This window comes from Oryza brachyantha, chromosome 3 (assembly GCF_000231095.2).
Source record: "Oryza brachyantha chromosome 3, ObraRS2, whole genome shotgun sequence".
Classification (NCBI taxonomy): Eukaryota; Viridiplantae; Streptophyta; class Magnoliopsida; order Poales; family Poaceae; genus Oryza; species Oryza brachyantha.
The window spans coordinates 14,955,087-14,969,847 of NC_023165.2; the positions used below are offsets into that span (position 1 = coordinate 14,955,087).

At 41.9% G+C, this 14,761-nt stretch overlaps 1 protein-coding gene and 1 long non-coding RNA gene across 3 annotated transcripts; both read left to right on the forward strand.

The window, feature by feature from the left end:
• The first annotated feature begins 3,041 nt into the window (after positions 1-3,041).
• LOC121053985 lies at positions 3,042-4,773 on the forward strand. The gene is made up of 4 exons (XR_005811464.1): positions 3,042-3,305; positions 3,391-3,532; positions 3,618-3,860; positions 4,561-4,773. It is a non-coding gene; the product is annotated as an uncharacterized LOC121053985 (long non-coding RNA).
• Positions 4,774-8,986: 4,213 nt separating this feature from the next.
• LOC102702641 (chaperone protein ClpB2, chloroplastic) lies at positions 8,987-14,759 on the forward strand. 2 transcript variants are annotated; one of them, XM_015835461.2, is made up of 11 exons: positions 9,231-9,464; positions 9,747-9,965; positions 10,095-10,332; positions 10,484-10,679; positions 10,766-10,820; positions 11,267-11,417; positions 12,021-12,329; positions 12,457-12,722; positions 12,816-13,742; positions 13,880-14,232; positions 14,357-14,759. In XM_015835461.2, exons 1-10 carry the CDS (start codon positions 9,231-9,233, stop codon positions 14,201-14,203), a joined length of 2,919 nt encoding a protein of 972 aa, XP_015690947.2. In that variant the 3' UTR covers positions 14,204-14,232; positions 14,357-14,759. The 2 variants fall into 2 exon arrangements, with proteins under 2 accessions (XP_006650213.2, XP_015690947.2); XM_006650150.3 differs by having other exon boundaries at positions 8,987-9,464; positions 13,880-14,369.
• The last annotated feature ends 2 nt before the right edge of the window (positions 14,760-14,761 follow it).

A 14,761-nucleotide genomic window follows, 5' to 3' on the forward strand; every position in this document is an offset into this window, starting at 1 on the left:
TTAGCCAGCGCGGAGCGTAGCGTATTACTCGGTTTGGTATGGTAAGTAGGGTGTAGCCGCGAAGTTTGTTTAGCTTTATTTAGATATTAATCTCGTGATCGAAAAAGCCTTTAAACAACAGACTTCAAAAGAACCGTATGACATAATGCAGTGTAGCCCCCGACTGGCTTGCTGAGGGTGAAACCTACTCGGCGTGGGCAATCGAAGGATGGAGAAAGAGGAAACTTTTATAGAAAATGTACTAAGTATGAAAGGACTTAGCTGTTCGATATTTCATAAGTTCTCTCGTTGATGTCGATGATGACGGTCGACATACGGATGCGATCACGATTTGGTGGTGACGATCCTGATGTCGAAAGGAGATGTGGCCGACATGGTAAATAGATTACCACTCAGCGGCAACGAAGTTGATGCGTCCAACATGGTGGCGGTGCAGGCATTCAGTGTGGTTATGGGATCACACTCGACGAGGATGAAGTCGGGTGTGATCGACTTGACGAAGAGATCTCCATTCGGCGATGATGATCTCGGCGGTGATGAAGTTGATGAAGAACCTACGACCTTTTGTTGAAAACTGTGGTCATTGACGACCACTCGTTTCATCTTGACCACTCAGCGGACTTCAATCATGTTTGGTGTTAATCTGTTTGCTAGTGGTCTTTTACTGTTGTATGTCTCTTAGTCGTGAGATGAGTTGGCTTCACGGCGTGTACCCATCCCAACAGTCCCTGGGCAGGCTTAGCCAGCGCGGAGCGTAGCGTCGTTTACCCAGTTCGGTACAGTAAGTAGGGTATAGCCACGAAGTCGTATAACCGCATCCAGACGTCGATCCAATAAACAGATGAAGAGCTCATGAGCACTAGATTTAATTTTCCTGATTCATGTCGTCCGAGTCATCGTGCCGGTCGGAACGAGATGCAGAGATCGCATCTGCCGATGCGGCATAGGAGTTTGTCATGTCAAAGAGATCCTTGACCGTAGTTGGCTCTTTGCGAGTGAATTTCGCAATTAATGGCTCATCTTTCACGCCTTTGCAAAAGGCGGCGATAACTACGTCGTCCTTGACGTCGGGGATGGAATTGCAAACCTCAGAGAACCATTTGATATAGGCCTAGAGAGATTCGTTCTTCTTCTGTTGGACCTGGTATAGGTCGTATTTGGGCCGTGGCCTATCGTAAGTACCCTGAAAGTTGGCTATGAACCGATTGCGGAGTTCTGTCCAGGAGTCAATAGACTGTTTAGGAAGCCCCAACAACCAATGTCTAGCCGAGTCATCCAGAGCGACTGGTAGATAGCTGGCCATTGCTTTAGTGTCGCCGCCGGTTGCGTGGATAGCTATGGTGTACACCGTTAGCTAAGCCTTGGGGTCGGTGGAGCCATCATACTTCTTGATACCAGTCAGCTTGAAACCAGTCGGCCAAGTAAGCTGGCTCAAGTTTTTTGGTGAAGGCCACTATACCATCGACCATGTCGGTGTCTGAGCTCTCGGGTAACCGATGCCTAGACCCCCGGCTATGGCTTCGATGTTCGCGGTCCCGACGACGACCTTCTTGGCGGGCTTGACGTTGGTGTTCAATCTTTCGGCGGAGGTTGAAGCTATCTTCTTGGTAGATATGCTTCTTCTCAGCCTCGAGGTCTTGGCGTTTTTTATCTAGTCGGCGGATTTCGTCATTGAGGCGGCATTGCTTACTAGCTATGTCTTTCCTCTGCTCAGGGTCGGGAGATGCTCGGCGCGATCTATTATCAGTCGGTGGCCGAGATCCGGATGGTTGTTTGGAAACGTTCGATCTAGATCGGGGTGACCTAGTCGACTGAGCCTCCGACCGTACCGGTGGTGTTCCCGAGTTGCGTTGCAACGAGTGTTGGATCGTAGCTGTTGTCACCATTGCCTTGATCTTGTTGTTGGTTTCAACCATCGGTAGATCTTGTTGAGATAGCTGCTGAAACGACGTCGCCGAGTAGTTCCGCCGCCGCTTGGACATTTTGTTGAGGATGTCTTAAAGACGGCATGCCCCTCAACTCGGGTGTGGAGTAGATCGCTCTGCACTTTGTGCGGCTGACTCCTAGATGTTCATGAGGTTGATTCTCATGTTGGCGTCTGGCTTCGTCTTCAAGTTGATGGCGCTCGTCTTCCTGCCGATGTTCTCCGGCTAGCTTGGCTGCTTGCTCCTCTTGCCGCTTCTTCTCAACCTCGTTCATTGTTGCCCGAGTGATGGTGAAGACCTCTCTGGGGGGAACGAAGCTTCCCGAGCTGCTGCAGGTGTTTGATGCGGCGACTTGAGCAGTCGGCTTCGCATTGACCTCGATCCCGAGCGGCGAAGGTGCTGACTCAGGAGACGGCAGCTCGGTGTGGTGAGATCTAGATTGGATCTCATCCTGAAACAGCGCCGAGTTGTCTGGTCCGGAGCGACACACCTCCTCCTCAGGCCCAGATGAATCTGAACACGTGTAGGAGAGCGCATCGTCCTGATCGGCAAGGAATCTGATGCCGCCAAACTTGAAGGTTTGCCCTGGGATAAACTTTGTCTTCATGATCTTCGAGTTTGGGTCCATTGATCTCGTCGAAGACTTCGGAGTAGCTTTCCCTACCTGGCGTGCCAACTGTCGACGATGTCGGCAATATATATGGGGTGGCTAGCGAGGCGTAAAGATCGATGGTTAGGATGAAGACATAGGGTTACCCAGGTTCAGGCTCTCAACTAACGAGATAATACCCTACTCCTGCTTGGTGATTGGATTGTGGGTAGATCAACTAGAAGATAGCCGATCTGAATATGCCGTCTGTCTCGCCCTCCCCATGAGGAGTGCCCCTATCCCCTTATATAGTGGGTGATAGGGCTTACAGATAGAATTCTAATCTGATAAGACCAAGATCTATCCTAATACGGTTACAACTCGGATCCGGTACATGCAGTATGCAATCCTACAGTAACCAAACTCCGGTTGCTACCATACAGATATAATCTCCTTCCTATTCGGTACCCTACGACTGTATGTATATATGTAGTCTACGGATACCCCTAGTGCAGGAATTCCACAGTTATGTATTTTAGTGCTAGAATTGGTATGCAATTGACAAAATAGCAGAAGGAATTGTGATGTATTTTAAATACCCATGCAGGAACACTGCCATTCGGTTAGTTAGGGAGGTAGAAGCAATCAGAGGGAGTATCTTTGCATCTGCTTCTTGTGAACAGATGAGCTATACTTATGATGCACCGAAGTGTTATGCACCAGGAATGGTTGAAGTTCTCATTGATAGTGTGCAGAACTCAGCATTTTTAGAATGAGAGGTCAAGGAGCAGGTACAGGTTCATTTTGAGCATTATGTTTGACTACTTTTGTTTCTTTTTACTGATTATTATTCACTTGCTGTTTCTACAAATCCAGAAGATAAAAGTCTGGACTATCTGAAGTTTCTGGTGATCCACAAAGTCTACTTATGGAGGCACTTCATTCGGCTGGATATTCTGGGGCGTTGGCAAAACCTTCACTGGCTTAGCTTTCGGGTGACTGAATTATTATTCGCATGGTTCGTTTTGGCACATGGCACCTTCTACTTTCATTAATGATGCCTATTCAGCTATTTCTTCCTGTTCTGACAACTTGGCATTCAGGTCTGTCTAATATGATATCTTCTGATGAGAGACCTTTTGCACTCGATGGAAAAAGGAAGTCCATTGCCAAAGTTTGGGGAATGGGATGTCAATGATCCTGCTTCAGCTGAGGGATTTACTGTAATGTTTAACAAAGCTAGAGATGAGAAGAAGACCAGTGGCAATTCACAGGGACAAGATCTGCCCGCAAAAAGTGAACAGCCATCTGGACAAGGCTTGTATCTAGCAAAGCCAAACAGTTCTGTAAGTATTCTGTTCTTCCCCTTTTGTTTACTTCTCATGGACTTTCCAATTTTTTCATGTTGAGTACTGGTAAAATGGAGTTCCAAACTTCTAATCAAGAAGCAAATGCTCCTTCACATGTCATGATCTCATGGCTGAAAGCTAATGTTCTTATCAAAGTTCCTTGAATAAAAAAGATGCATTTTCAATCATAATATGGTCGTGATTTGTGAATAACTTCATATGCTGTTGCGGAGTTGCATCTGTACTTCTAATGAATATTAATGATATTTATATTGTACAATTCGTGTGGTGGGGTGTGGTTGTCTAAGCCAATGAAACCTTTCTAAGGGCATCATTGTTTGTTCAGGGATTCTGCTATAATTAATGCTCAAGGTGGAATATCAGATTCTTGGAATACTGTAATACATAAGTAAAGTTATTTAACATGGATGAATGGTCTAAACAATCAGAAATGAATGAAGCATATCTTTTTGTAATATTGTTGGAGCCATGATTTTCTGTTCGTGCATAGAAATTTGGTAGCTGAAGTACACAGCTGTTCCTGGCTACTAAGCAAGTCTCATGATTTTATTCACCTTTCAAGCCCGTCACTGTTTGTTTAATATCTTTGAGCTCATATCTGATGACTGACAAGATTTCAGGTACCATCATGCATAAATATTTGATGAGCACTGTTCTTGGTTAATTTTCTATATAGGAAGCATGCTGGAATGTAACTGGACTACATACTCCAAACAGAAAAACACTACTTCACTTCATCTGCCGAAAGAAATTGATCATCCAGTTCACATGACATGATGTAGGAATAAAATGTTTATGCATTTTGTTTATTCTGTTATATTGTAATACAATTATAATAAAGTACCATCTTTGGACATGACATAAGTAATACACAATTTTATTTAATAAACTCCATCCAATACATGTCCACTTTTGTTATTGATCGAACGTTTAATTTTTTTCCCCTTTGTCAAACACGCGCGCAATACACTGGGGACTAGGGGAGAGAGTGTGTATGTGTTTTTTTGACTTGTGTGCACGCCTTTAGATTATTATCCAACGTCAGTGATCATATTTGATTGATGGAATTTAAATTTTAAAACATTTGATCACTAGGTGGACCAATACATGTCGATGTGCCTGGCACGTGCACACTCACTAATTCCTATAGATAGAGAGAGAACCAACCTAGAGCAATCTAGACACCTGACACTTTAATTAGACTTGCACGAGTGGTGTGAATACTTCCTCCACCGTTCATAAATATAAATATAAATGTATCTAGCATTTAAAATTTATTATTTTGGTTGCTTCTTTCCTAATTTAACCACCCTCGTTATTCCCTTCATTGTTGGGTGCGATCTTCTCAAATAATTAAGATAAACTCTCATATACAGCAAAGTAATATCATTCCAATCCTTACAAATAGAGCTAAAAACGGAGCGAATAGTTTCCGTCCGCTCCGGAAAAAAACGGATACGAAGGCAGCTCGAAGCGGATATTTCTCGGATAATTCGGATACGGATACGAATACGGATAATTTTCTTCGGATACCAATACGAATACGGTATGACAGTTTCCGACGGATACGGATATTCCGACGGATATCTGAAGATTGTAATGAGCGGATATCCGCGAACACCCGAAACCAGTTTAGCCCACTTAATTCCAGGTATGGGCCATCAACCAATTTACTAAAAATTGCTTTTGTGCTATTGGACTATCAGTATTTGTTGAACTCATTATGTGCTATGTGGTGGACTTATGTCACGTATAAGTTATCCGTGAAACTAAATGTAACGTGTTTAATCTATGATGATGCCTAAAATAACAGCTATCGCGATTAAGTTAGCTATATATATGTGTGATATTTGTCTCTACGAACGGTTTGAGTGGTTTGTATGCTTCGAGAAATATTTGTTTTCGTATTCGTGTTCGACTACATCCGATCTTTATTCGTATTCGAGATAATTCGTATTTGTTTCTGTATCCGAGATATCTGTATCCGTTTCTATATCCGCCTAAAAATATGAAAACAAATACGGTACATATAGTATCCGTCCGTATTCGCTCCGTTTTCAGTCCTAAGTTACAAATGAGATGTGCTACATGAGAAATGCCTACTGTTATGGATTCAATATGCTCTATGTATCATGAAAGTGGTATCGATCATTGTAGTGGCCGCCATGCTAATTTACGTGATATGTTTGGGCCAATTTAATTCCATGAGCACTCTTGCTTTCATATCTTAAGCAAGTCAAAAAAATTGTTTGACGTTTTTTTATATCAAATGAATATAATGTAAAGACTTAGATCAATGATAAATTGGATAGAAAATATTTATCCCATAAACAGGGGTAAAAATACACATGTCGTGCTTTTAACAAATTGCAATTACCTATCATGTGTTTCACGTCATGTGCTCCACCTTCGCTGCTGTTCAGAGAGATGAACGAATTTTGTTCGCCACATTCCATGATGGTCATTTGCATTTATACTACAGTGGTTCACTTGTTTTATCTGTAAATGATATTCAAATATTATGCGACTGAAATGGGTTAAATATAAATATAATTCAAAACTCACACAAATCAATAGCATAGCATTATACAGTACTGCTTTATCACCTTCACCTTCAAAACTCACCCAAATCAATAGCATAGCATCCTCACTTGAAGAGGAAGAGACCTAAACATGAAATATTTTTTTCAATAATGGAAACTAATTCAGCCTCTACTTTGAGATGTATCTAGTGACTGCTCAACTACTCTAGGACAATCAATCTATCAAAATAAGATTATTAAGTGTAGTAGAGGCTTAATCTCCTCAAGTAAAAATCGATACTCACAGTTGCAAATGTTTTTTTGTCAAGATACCAAATGACCTGTTTCATGACATGCATGACTAATAAAGAAAGAATATCACGATCCTTTAAAAAATCATATGTCCTAAATTAACAAATTTTACAATACAAATATGAATCTTTCGATATTTTTTCAAGGACCGTAAAATCCCTCCTACATAAGTCTACACCTCCGACTTTTGGGGGTAAATAACAGGTCCAGCTCCCGTAGAGTTGGTTCCAACTCCACCCAGTGGATTTGCCTAAATCTGATCCATCTATTACTTTCTACGGTTAAGATAAAGCCATATCAACTTCTAATTATCTCTCAATTAATTAAAAACCCCTCTTAATCATGCTAGATTAGTAGATTTGAACAAAAATTCTATTCGTGTCTTACCAATGATAATGTTTATGCCAACAAAATTAACAAAGACACGTTCTCTTTCCAAAAAAAAAAAATCTTCCGTTATATCTTCTGATCAACTCCAATCAACAATATATAAATAAAAAAATGTTAGCACATAGTATATGCAAGCACACAAAGGTATGTTATTTTCACCCTTTTTCTAGCTTCTACTCTCTCATTTTTTGCATGCAAATTTCTTAAAAAAATCATATTAATCTATTTTTCAAATTTTTTAGCTAATACTCTCTCCATGTTTTTTATATGACGTCGTTGGCTTTTATGTTTATGTTTGACTATTCGTCTTATTAAAAAATTATATATTATTTATTATTTTGTTATAATATGATTTATTATTAAAGGAACTTTAAGTATGACTTATAATTTTGCATATTTGAATATTTTTTAATAAGACGAACGGTCGAATGTAGGTCCAATAGTCAACAACGTCATACATAAAAACATGAAAGGAGTACCTAATTAATTATATACTAATTCATTGTTCCATTTTCCATGCCGAGTAAGAGCCTCCGAACTCTCTCCCCCGAATCTAGCCTAAGAACCATATTTACGTCAGTGAGTATACATGAAAAATATAGCGTAAAATATTGGAGCTCTAGTCTTTGTATAGCTTTTTACTTATATGGATGGACCGAATTTCTGGTTAATTAGTTATTAGTTAGATTCATCTCAGGCATTGGTAAAAAAGAGATGACGCAGATTTTATCAAATCTATCCAGTAGAGTCGAAGCCAACTCTAGAGGATCTAGACCCGTAAGTAACCGTAGTGTGTGCAATGCATGCACTTAACGGTTGTAAATAGAATTCATTTTATCGCAAAAATTCACAGAAAATACACAAGCAAACTAACATGAGGAGTGTAAAAACAGGTGGGAGACCTGTTGGGGTTGGTGGGGTGAGGTGCGAAAGTGACGGAGTAGTCCGGGTTGTCGTACGACTTGCTGCAGCAGTACTTCGGCGTGTCGAATGCCTCGCACGTGCTCCGGCAAGCCTGCCCCTGCCCGTCCTTTAGCTTGGCGTGGCACCGCTTGTGGAGGTCAGCGACGCACCTAGTCATCGGGCACGCCAACGCCACCTCTAGTACCACCGGTAGGTTGTACCATCCACCAGACTCACATCAACTTAGTTTTCGATTTTTTTTTCTAGACAATGTAAGAAAAAAAAGATGAGTACATGTGGATTGGTGGTGGATCGTCGGAGGAGGAAGAGAGGTTTTTGCTAGAGCACGTTGTTGGTGCTGAGGGAGAAGTTGGACTTAGGCAGCCTGGGGAACTTGATTTCGGTTAATCTGGTACACGGCAAGCAAACCCACGGATCAAACATGCAAAGTCATGATAGCCTAATGTCATGCAAATGGGCAATCAGTGGTAGGCATATTTTTGGAAATGCAAATGCACGGATCAGGGACTTACATGCATAGTTTTCGACATCTAGTTGGTGGAATAAAACCCTTTGCAAGACGGTGCTGCAATGCCAACATGAGTGGTGGTGTGGCGGCCTTCGTGGTACCATGTCAGCACGTTGCACATATTAGAAATAAATTTTGGTATGATTTTTTTTGAAAAATATTGAAAAGGTTAAAAAAATAAAAAAATCAGTATTTGGCTAATTTTGGAAAAGCGAAAAGAAAAAAAAAACGAAACATGGAACCATCCAACAAACCGTCGCTCCCTTTCCAGTGGGGACCATCCATCCAGCACGATTCACGAGAAGCAAAAAAAAATCACCTGGTGGAGATCCGACGGCGCAGAATCCCCCAGCGTCCACGACCACGAAGACGAAGCACACGGACACAACAAGAACAGTGCAAGTGTGCAACACACACAGCCTGAGCCTGAGCCTGAGCCCTGTGCCTGTGCGCGTGCCTTCCCCTTCCTCTGGCTCCTATCTTCTCTTCTCGTCGTCCGTTCCATCCACGCCCTCCTCGTTCCCCCCTGAACCTCCCAGAACCTCCCGCCGCCGCGACACCTATTTATACCATCCCCACCGCCGCCGCACCATCCTATCCTGTCCTCGCATCTGCGGCTGCCCAATCCCAAACTCCGATCCGCCGCCGCGCAACTCAGCAATCTCATCTATATCAGTATCTAAGCCTGCCATGGCCGCCGCGCCGCCGCTCGCCGCGGGCCTACGGCCACCCTCCGCCGGAGCCATCGCCCCCGCCGCGGCGGCGGCCCTACCCGCGGCTTGGGCCGCGAGGAGGAGGGGGGCTGTCTCGTCGTCGACTCGCTGCAGGGCCCTTCGGCTGTCGAGAGGAGCGGGGTGGGTGGCTCCGGTGGTGGGGAGGAGGCCCCGGACGCTCTCCGTCAGGTGCGCCGCCAGCAACGGGAGGGTGAGAAGAGATCTTTCGTCTGCATTTGTTAATGTTAATTATTGGTTTGGTGCATTTTGGGGTTAGCAGAATCGGTCCTTTTGGTCGGCGGTGATCCATCCTTGCTGATAGAAATACTAGTGGCAATTAAATATGTTAACTTGGATCCATATCCTTATCATTGTAGAGTACATTGTTCTAGGTAACTCGAGAACAACACCAACTGTCCAATTTTCCTGCAGTGGGATTGACTTCACCGTCTTCAGTAGCTTATTATAAATTTATAATCCCTTTGGTTGACAGATTACACAACAAGAATTCACGGAGATGGCGTGGCAATCGATTGTCTCGTCGCCTGAAGTAGCGAAAGAGAGCAAACACCAGATTGTGGAGACTGAACATTTGATGAAATCTTTGCTGGAGCAAAGGAATGGGCTTGCCCGTCGAATTTTTTCCAAAGCTGGAGTTGATAACACAAGGCTTCTTGATGCCACAGAGAAGTTCATCCAGCGGCAGCCTAAGGTGGATTGTCCTAAACATTGTTATCCATGTTCTTTGAAAGCTTTAAATACCCCAAGATTCCTCCTGTGCTCTACAGAATATTATCAAAATTTTCATGGCAGTTCTCTCAAGTTTTGTTCAATAATTCAGGTGTTGGGTGAAGATCCTGGTTCCATGTTGGGACGTGACTTGGAAGCTCTGATACAAAGAGCACGTGACTTTAAAAAGGAGTATGGTGATTCATTTGTTTCAGTTGAGCATTTGGTACTTGGCTTTGCGGAGGATAAGCGATTTGGAAGACAGCTGTTCAAGGACTTTCAGATTACCATACAGACCCTGAAAACTGCCATTGAATCAATAAGAGGGAAACAAAATGTAATTGATCAAGGTACAGGGATTGTATTGCATCCAAATGCCATAATTGATTTATTCAAAATGCAAATAAGTATGCATTGTATGTTGGATGGATAGGATAAATATGCCATATGTTCGTTCTGATTCTCGGTATACAATGAGCATCTAAAGTCATGATTTCACAGATCCTGAGGGAAAATATGAAGCTTTGGACAAGTATGGAAAGGACCTCACAGCTATGGCACGCCAGGGGAAACTTGACCCGGTTATAGGAAGAGATGATGAAATTCGTAGATGCATTCAGATTTTATCTCGGAGAACAAAGAACAATCCAGTTTTGATTGGTGAACCTGGTGTGGGGAAAACTGCTATAGCTGAAGGGTATTAAAACAGTTCATTGCACATTGTAGTTTACCCTGCATTCTACCAAGATACTTTCTCTAACTTGATTTTAAATTGTTGCTTAGGCTTGCTCAAAGGATAGTGCAAGGAGATGTGCCGCAGGCTCTAACAAACCGCCGGGTAAGTTTACTTGTATTCATGTATTTGTGTTATGCTTTTGATCTGTTCAATATATATGTAATCTGGTTATCGCTTAATTCCTTATTTGCTTGCCTGTAAGTTTTTATATCATAGCCTGGTAAAAGGGTTTATATCATAACTGTTTTATTATATATTGCCATGATCATTATTCTGTAATTTACCTGTATTATTAAAGATTTTGTGTTGAATGATCTCTAAAATTATCATAATTTCTTGCTATATTCTCTATAGTTGTGAATTTTTTGGATGTATTAGTTCCTTAAATAATGAATTTTCAGCTAGTGCTAACATGGGGGAGTTCCTATATTCTGAAAGTAGTTCAATATAACAAGAGATAGATCGTTCGTTTTCTGTTCTGCCCTTTGAAGATTTATCCTCCCAATGTTAATTTTGCTTCCCCTAAATGTTGATTTTCCTTTGAGCAGCTCATAGCACTTGACATGGGTGCTTTGATTGCTGGGGCAAAATATCGTGGGGAATTTGAGGATAGGCTGAAGGCTGTACTCAAGGAAGTCACAGATTCTGATGGACAAACCATTCTTTTCATTGATGAGATTCACACTGTTGTTGGAGCAGGTAATTAGATGTAGAATGTTCAGTTATTTGTTTGACTTATGAAAATCAACCAAGCAACATCACAAAATGGTTTAGCGGTGCTTGGTTATTACCGCCTGATATTTCATTGGTTGATCTATTTGCACCAACTCAGTGCAAGTGCATTGATATCTCCTATACAAATGTTCCAAACAACAAAAGGTTTTATATGCCTGAATATGAACAAAGTGTACACCAAAATAGCTATTCTCAGTTTCTCACAATATTATCTAAAACTTTTGAAAAATCAACTACATAATTTTGAGCACTCCCTACCAACATATGCTGGTAGTCTGGCACAGCTATTCCATTGCGTTTCCTTTTTCTCTGTCATGGTCAACAAGTGGTTTGTGTGAGATAGAATGCAACTATAAGTCCATCATCGTGTCCATTTTGTCTCAAATTTGAATGACATGAAGTTGAGTTGCCACTGGGTTTTAGTTCTGTTCTCATTCACTGAAATCGGCATAAAATACTAAGGTTTGGCTGTTAGGAGCCATTTTGATGTCAGTTCTTTCAATGAATTTACTACTAGCTTCCCTGACTCAACTATTCAGAAATTTATTAGCATTCATCTCACAACAGGTGCAACAAATGGTGCAATGGACGCTGGTAATCTTCTAAAACCGATGCTTGGTAGAGGAGAACTACGTTGTATTGGTGCTACAACCCTTGATGAGTACCGCAAATATATTGAGAAAGATCCTGCATTGGAGCGTCGCTTCCAACAAGTTTATGTCGACCAACCTTCAGTTGAAGATACAATCTCAATACTCCGAGGATTACGCGAGAGATATGAATTGCACCATGGAGTGCGCATATCAGACAGTGCACTTGTGGCAGCAGCTCTTCTATCAGACCGGTATATAAGTGGACGTTTTTTGCCTGACAAAGGTGCCGTTTTTTCCCCTAGTTATTTTCCCTAGCATCCAATAAGCTGCTAAATGATGAAGGATAACTATTTATGAGCACTATTAAGAACTTTTATGGGTCTTCCTAACCAGTACTTGTTTTTTTACAGCAATTGATTTGGTTGATGAGTCAGCTGCCAAATTGAAAATGGAGATAACTTCAAAGCCAACTGCTCTGGATGAGATTGATCGTGCTGTAATAAAGCTTGAAATGGAGCGTCTCTCACTAACAAATGATACAGACAAAGCATCAAGGGACAGACTATCTCGACTTGAAGCAGAGTTGTCACTTTTAAAAGAAAAGCAGAAGGACCTGACTGAGCAGTGGGAGCGTGAGAAGTCAGTGATGACTAAGATTCAATCTATTAAAGAAGAAGTAAAGAATAACTCCCATTTATCAGTTTCTATTATTGTATACCAGTATAATTTCTTTTGTCAGTCATCTCATTTGCTTTAACTATTGCAACAGATTGATAGGGTGAATGTGGAGATCCAGCAGGCCGAACGTGAGTATGATCTCAATCGTGCTGCTGAACTGAAGTATGGCAGCCTGAATGCATTACAACGCCAGCTTCAAACAACAGAGAAAGAGCTAGATGAATATCAAAGTTCTGGGAAATCCATGCTAAGAGAAGAGGTCACACAAGATGATATTGCAGAAATAGTTAGCAGGTGGACCGGCATTCCAGTATCTAAATTAAAGCAATCTGATAGAGAGAAGTTGCTGTACCTAGAGGATGAACTGCACAAGCGTGTTGTTGGGCAGGATCCTGCAGTGAAGGCAGTTTCTGAGGCTATTCAGAGATCGAGGGCTGGTTTGTCTGATCCAAACCGTCCCATTGCCAGTTTCATGTTCATGGGCCCTACAGGAGTTGGCAAAACAGAACTAGCAAAAGCCCTTGCTGCTTTTATGTTCAACACCGAGGAAGCTGTTGTTAGGATTGACATGAGCGAATACATGGAGAAGCATTCTGTCTCAAGGTTGATTGGTGCGCCACCGGGCTATGTTGGGTATGAAGAGGGTGGTCAGCTTACAGAAGCTGTTCGGCGGAGGCCATATTCCGTAATCTTGTTTGATGAGATTGAGAAAGCCCATTCAGATGTATTCAATGTTTTCCTTCAAATATTGGATGACGGAAGGGTTACTGACTCGCAAGGGAGGAAGGTGGGCTTCACTAACAGTATTATTATCATGACATCCAATGTTGGTTCGCAGTACATACTAAACATGGACGAAGAAGATGGGCCAACTGATTCAGCCTATGAGAATATAAAGAAGAGGGTGATGGATGCTGCAAGATCTGTGTTCCGTCCAGAGTTTATGAACCGTGTTGATGAATATATTGTTTTCAAGCCACTCGAGAGGGAACAGATCAACAGCATTGTCAAATTACAGGTAAAGCTTCTTTGCTGAGGCAGCTGAAGTCTTTAATTTAAGACACCAATGATTATGCGAGTTATACAACAATGTACAAACTCTTAAGCTATCTTTCATATCCTAATTGAATATCTTTTGTTTTTCCTGTTATGCAGCTGTTGAGGGTACAAAAAAGAATTGCTGACCGCAAGATCAAACTTGAAGTATCGCCTGGAGCAGTCGAATTCCTGGGAAACCTTGGCTATGATCCAAATTACGGTGCCAGGCCAGTGAAGCGGGTGATTCAACAGTATGTGGAGAACGAGCTGGCGAAGGGTATCCTGAGAGGTGATTTCAAGGACGAGGACAGCATCCTGGTAGACACCCAGGTCACAGTGCCATCTAATGGCCAGCTTCCTCAGCAAAAGCTCGTTTTCCGGAAAGTGACTGAAGAATCAGCGCCAGCTGCTGAAGACGAGAAGTTCTTGCCGGCTGTTTGATGTCATGTTTCTAGCAGACGAGAAATAAGGTGTAGATAGAAATATTAACAAACTGGAGTTGATAGCGTAGTATACAGATACAATTCCCTTGCTAGTTCAACATCACATAAGCACAACTCTGTGCTGAGTAATGGTTTTGTCTCATTTTTGCAGCAAATTGTCTTCAGATCGCTTGTGCGCGAGGAACTTCTGGTTTTCTCTTCCTGCCTTCATCACTCGTGTACGTCAATTGGAGTCGAAAAAGGAAAATGCTCGCTCAGCTTACATTCATAATAGCTTTAAAAGCACACTGCATAGTAGTTCAGAATGATATTTTCGATAATGCTGGTTTACGTCAGTATAGTGTTTCATTTTAGTTTCGCTCCCTTTTGCTTCATAATTTTTTAGCTCTCGTCGGATAGTCTTCTCTGATTCTGCTGCTCCATATATAAATCCAAACAAGTCAAATACAATGGTAAGTTGGTAACAAGACATTATCCGCGATGTTCTTCACACTACAGTATGATAGTTTCTCTAGGATTGAGCCAAGTTTGAAACGTATGCAGAATTTGGATTTTT

Coding starts and splice junctions, on each gene's coding strand:
- LOC102702641 (XM_006650150.3), top strand. CDS start 9,231: ATGGCCGCCGCGCCGCCGCTCGCCGCGGGCCTACGGCCACCCTCCGCC. Junction 10,821..11,266: donor AGGCTCTAACAAACCGCCGG/GTAAGTTTACTT, acceptor TCCTTTGAGCAG/CTCATAGCACTTGACATGGG. Junction 11,418..12,020: donor TCACACTGTTGTTGGAGCAG/GTAATTAGATGT, acceptor ATCTCACAACAG/GTGCAACAAATGGTGCAATG.